The 4,972-nt window shown below is 64.5% G+C and overlaps 1 protein-coding gene across 2 annotated transcripts in view; it reads left to right on the forward strand.

The window, feature by feature from the left end:
• The window catches only part of CHLRE_11g482483v5 (uncharacterized protein), a 16,371-nt gene that overhangs the window by 4,000 nt on the left and 7,399 nt on the right, over nucleotides 1–4,972 (forward strand). For both annotated transcript variants that reach the window (XM_043067769.1, XM_043067770.1), the window contains exons 8-18: nucleotides 285–414; nucleotides 861–950; nucleotides 1,216–1,260; nucleotides 1,513–1,557; nucleotides 1,862–1,979; nucleotides 2,311–2,383; nucleotides 2,864–3,120; nucleotides 3,356–3,491; nucleotides 3,837–3,963; nucleotides 4,197–4,307; nucleotides 4,549–4,646. In XM_043067769.1, coding sequence (XP_042919774.1) covers nucleotides 285–414; nucleotides 861–950; nucleotides 1,216–1,260; nucleotides 1,513–1,557; nucleotides 1,862–1,979; nucleotides 2,311–2,383; nucleotides 2,864–3,120; nucleotides 3,356–3,491; nucleotides 3,837–3,963; nucleotides 4,197–4,307; nucleotides 4,549–4,646 — 1,230 coding nt within the window. The remainder of the gene's footprint in view (nucleotides 1–284; nucleotides 415–860; nucleotides 951–1,215; nucleotides 1,261–1,512; nucleotides 1,558–1,861; nucleotides 1,980–2,310; nucleotides 2,384–2,863; nucleotides 3,121–3,355; nucleotides 3,492–3,836; nucleotides 3,964–4,196; nucleotides 4,308–4,548; nucleotides 4,647–4,972) is intronic.

Below are 4,972 nucleotides of genomic sequence, written 5' to 3' on the forward strand. Positions count from 1 at the left end.
CACAACAAACCCACGCCGCCGCGGCCATCACCAAGCGAGTCCAAGATTCCAGTTCGCCGGCAGCGCACCCCACACACACTTGTGCATTGACATGCTGAACCAGTCGTGCCACCTGCTACCCTCATTGCAATCCCCACTTTGATCATCAACGGTCGCAGTGACTGCCCGCACATCGGCACACGCCAAAGCCCCAAGCTACCCCCCCGGGGGTGCTAAGCCGCAGCCAGTGNNNTGGTTCTCCCTCCCCCCCTCTCCACCTCTCTCCCCTCCTCACACGCCTGCAGTGCCGGCAAGACGGTGGTGGCCGAGTACGCCTTCGCGCTGGCTACCCGCCACTGCACGCGCGCCATCTACACCAGCCCCATCAAGACCATCAGTAACCAGAAGTTCAGGGACTTCAGCTCCAAGTTCGAGGTGGGGGGGTGGGGTTGGGGGGCGGGGGAGGTGTATGAGCGTGCCTGTGTGTGTGTGTGTGTGTGTGTGTGTGTGTGTTCGGGTGGGGTGGGGTTGGATCGGGTGGAGGAGGGGGGGATTGGTGGTGGGGTCGTATGGGTGGGTTTGTGTGTGCGGACACGTGGAGCCCGCATCACGACGTTTCATCGGCCCACTGCCCTGGCCGCCGCCCTCCATTGAAATAATTCCGTTCTGACATGAACGGCTACACCCCGCCAACCCCGCTAAACCAATGCCCAATCCCGACTCCCAACTTTGTTTAGTTTAGTTTGGGCTGGTTTGCCCTCCCTCCCTCTCCCTCCCCCAACCCCTACTTCGCTTCACTCCTCTGTACCAATCCTTGCAACCCCCCAACCCCTTCACGCCGCCCACACACACACACACCTGCACCCCCCCGCTCCCTGCAGGTGGGCCTGCTGACGGGTGATGTGCAGGTCAAGCCCACCGCGCCCTGCCTCATCATGACCACTGAGATCCTCAGGTCCATGCTGTACAAGGTGGGGGAGGCTGGGGGGGGGGAGGCTGGGGGGGGCGGGGGGGATGGGTGGGTGGGTGGGTGGGATGGGAGATGGGGGTGTGGGGGTTAGTTGGTGTGTTGGGGGGAGGGTTGTGGGACGGGGGAAGAGTGACGGTCGGCGAGGGGTATGCGTCTTGCCACGGGCAGGGAGAGGAAGGGAGGGCGCGGCTCACACCTTGCCTCTCACACCTCCCTCCCCACTGCACCCCCCCGTCCCTACCTCCAACACACAATGCACATGCCAGGGTGCCGACCTGATCCGAGATGTGGAGGTGGTGGTGTTTGACGAGGTGGGCGGGAGGGAGCGCGCGTGTGTGTGTATGTGTGTGTGTGTATGTGTGCCACCCGGCACGGCACATGTGCACATACTGGTGTATGGGCACGCCCTGAACTGGCTCCTGTGTTTCATGTACGGCTAACCCCCAAGCCCCCCCCCCACTACTTTGTACCTTTGTACCTGGCTACGACTTCACTTCGTAAACTTAATGCATGTAACCCCCCCCCCCCCCACACACACACACACACGCACATCCCAACCGCAGGTGCACTATGTGAACGACGTGGACCGAGGAGTGGTGTGGGAGGAGGTGAGGGCGCGTGCGGGCGCGTGTGTGTATGTGGGTGTGGGTAGGCGTGTGTGTGCGTTTGTGTGTTCGTGCGTGTGGTGGTGGTGGGCGGTAAGTTCTGATAATTTGGCAAAGAAACCAGACCCAGGACCAGCCCACAGGGCGCGAGCGGTGTGTGTGGAGGGGACTCTTCGGCTGCCGGCGTGCTGGCAGGCCGGGGCCGCAGCAGCACACCACCAGGCAGGCCCCTCCCCCCAATGCGCAACTCTCCCCCTCCCTCCACAAAACCCCCCTCCCCACCCCTCCACCCCTCCACCCCACCCAGGTGATCATCATGCTGCCGCCGCACATCACTCTGGTGCTGCTGTCCGCCACCGTGCCCAACGTCATGGACTTTGCGGACTGGGTGGGTCGCACCAAGCGCAAGGTCATACACGTGACCGGTGAGACGGGCGGGGGGGCGGGCGGTTGGGGGGGGGGGCGGGTGAGAGGGGAAGGCGGGTGAGGAGGTGGGGAGGAGGGGCAAGAAACCGGAGACACGCGGACGCATGACAGGACAAGTGAATCTGCTCCAGCCTAACCGATAGGCGTTATAGGCGAACCATCCCCCTATGCTTCTTCTTACTTACCGTATACCGTATCATGATTGTAACCCCCTCCATTGATCATGCAACCCCTCGCCTGCTGTCTACCTCGCGCCACACTTCTCTGTGCCGCCTTTGCGACCCCACCCCCCTCCAAATTAAATACATGCACACCCCGCCCCCCGCTCAGGCACCACCAAGCGCCCTGTGCCGCTGGAGCACAGCCTCTACTACGCGGGGGAGATCTACCCCATATGCAGCAGGTGCGGGCGGGCGGGCGGGCGGGTTTGTGTTAACGTGTGTGTATGTGTGTTGGTGTTGCACTGGGGCATGTCCCCAGCACGGCTCGGCACGACACGGCACGGGCGGGGCAAGAGCTGTGCCGCTTGCACGCACACGTCAGCACACACGTCAGCACACACGTCAGCACACACGTCAGCACACACGTCAGCACACACGAGCCGCGAGGTGCTGCCATGGTTTGGCCCACCCCACCACCCCCACCACGCCTCAGCCCCTTCCTCACCTCCCCACCACTCCTCACCAACCCCACCACTCTTCGCCAACCCCATCACTCCTCACCAACCCCACCACTCCTCAGCCCACTCCTCAGCCCGCTCCCCACTCCTCAGCCCACTCCTCACCTCCCCACACCCACACACTGCTCTCTCTACGTGTCTGTCTGTGCCTGCCTGCCTGCCTGCCTGCCTGCCTGCCTGCCTGCCTGCCCCCCACGCACGCAGGGAGGTGTTCAACGCGGAGGGGGTGCGTAAGGTACAGGCGGCGCACAAGGCCCGCAACGCGCCGCCCTCGGCCGCCTCATCCTCGGGAGGCGGCGGCAGGGGCGGAGGCGGAGGCGGAGGCGGAGGCTTCGCAGGCCGGGGCGGCGGCGGAGGCGGCCCGGGCGGCCGTGGAAGTGGAGGGGCTGGCGGCGGCGGCGGCGGGTACCTGCGGGGCGGCCCTCCCAGCGGCGCCGACAATGCGCGCAAACAGATTGCGAGTGAGTGACGTCGCTCTTTGCGCCGCTGTCCGCCCCGCTTGGGCACACGGCCTGCAGCTTCTGGCGGGGTCAGGTCCCGGAGATTGGGTTGCGTGTCTAGGGTCTACCCCCCTCCCCTCTCATTCACCCCTCATTTTTCTAACCTACGGTCCCTCCTGCACCCTCCTACCCCAACCCCAACTCCACTCTTCACCTTTTCTTTCATGATCATGAATGCCACGCCACCTTCTCACAGCCGCCTCCCGCGGCGGCGGCGCCAACAGCAGCTCGGGCGGCCTGCGCGGGGAGCGGCAGCAGCTGTTGGAGCTGGTGGGGGTGCTGGGCAAGAAGCAGATGCTGCCCGTGGCCGTGTTCTGCTTCAGCAAGAAGAGGTGGGGGAGGGGGAAGGGGGAGAAGGGGCGGTTGAAGTGAGGGAGGGGGGAGGCGGTTCCGTGCATACCAGGTCAGGCAAAGGCGATGTGGTTGCAAGGATGTTTGGAAAAGCGGTACAGGATGCACTGACACTGGGGTTGGGGATGAGAGGGCAGCAGCGTGCGTGCGTGTGTGCGCGCGTGTGTGTGTATACATTGTTGCGCCCGGGACTCCCTGTGAGTGTGATGTATTTCCCTGCGCTGTCCTTTGCATGCAATGGCTCCCCAAAACAACACATGCACCCAACCCACACCACACCACACACACAACACCACGCCACGCCACACACACCCCACACGCCGCAGGTGCGACTCGGCCGCGGACGCGCTGTCCTCGCTGGACCTGTCCAGTGGCGGCGAGAAGGCGGCGGTGCACGGCTTCATGGAGCGGTGCCTGGGCCGGCTCAAGGAGGGGGACAGGCAGCTGCCGCAGGTGGGGGTGGGGGTGGGGTGGGGGAGTTGGCGTAACTTTGAACCAGGGGGGAGCAATGTGTGCGTGTAGGGAGGGGGAGCGGGTGGAGAGGGAGGGGTGGAAGGGCGGGTTACTCAGCAAGTCAGTCGGAAATTTTGCCGCCAAACACCGCACGCCTCTCTTGGACTGCATGTGTTTGTGTTTCGAGCGCTCAAGGTTGCGAAGAGACCGCTCCCCGCCCCCTCCACCCCCAGATCCTGCGCCTCCGTGACATGATGAAGCGGGGTGTTGCTGTGCACCATGCCGGCCTGCTGCCCATCATGAAGGAGGTGGTGGAGATGTTGTTCTGCCAGGGGTACATCAAGGTGGGCAGGAGGGGGAGGGTGGGGTGAGGGGGAGGGGGGGAGGGGGGAGGGAGAGGGAGAGTTGGGGGGGGAGTGGAGCTGCGGGAGGGGGGGCTCGAGAGATGATGATGAACACGGTGATGGTGGTGGTGGTGCTTCCATGTTGAGCTGTAAGTTGATGGTCGCGATCAAGCCCCTTGTCCACCCACCTCACCCGCCCCACGCCCACCCTCCTGCCTGCCTGCCTGCCTACTTGCCGCAGGTGCTGTTCTGTACGGAGACGTTTGCCATGGGTGTGAACGCGCCCACCCGCACGGTGGTGTTCCACAGCGTGCGGAAACACGACGGCAAGAACTTCAGGTGTGCGGGGTTTGGGGAGGCGAGGGGGTTGGGGAGGTGAGGGGGTTGGGGGGAGGAGGACGGAGACGAACAGGGCCCAGAACCAGACCCGGGTTGGGGGTTTTGGCGCCTTCTTGGTTGGGCAGGTGCTGTGTTGCATGGGTTGGGTTTTGCGGGGTGTGTGGCGGAATGGCGTGGGGCGCATTGCTGACCGTGGGGATGTGGGATTGAGGGGTCGGCAGCTGGGGCAGGCGGCACGGCGTCGCGGCGCCTTGGCCATCCACACATAACCCATCCACCCCCCCCCCCCCACCACACACACACACACATCGCGCCCACCACACACA

The sequence above is a fragment of the Chlamydomonas reinhardtii genome, chromosome 11, assembly GCF_000002595.2.
Source record: "Chlamydomonas reinhardtii strain CC-503 cw92 mt+ chromosome 11, whole genome shotgun sequence".
In the NCBI taxonomy this organism is placed as follows: Eukaryota; Viridiplantae; Chlorophyta; class Chlorophyceae; order Chlamydomonadales; family Chlamydomonadaceae; genus Chlamydomonas; species Chlamydomonas reinhardtii.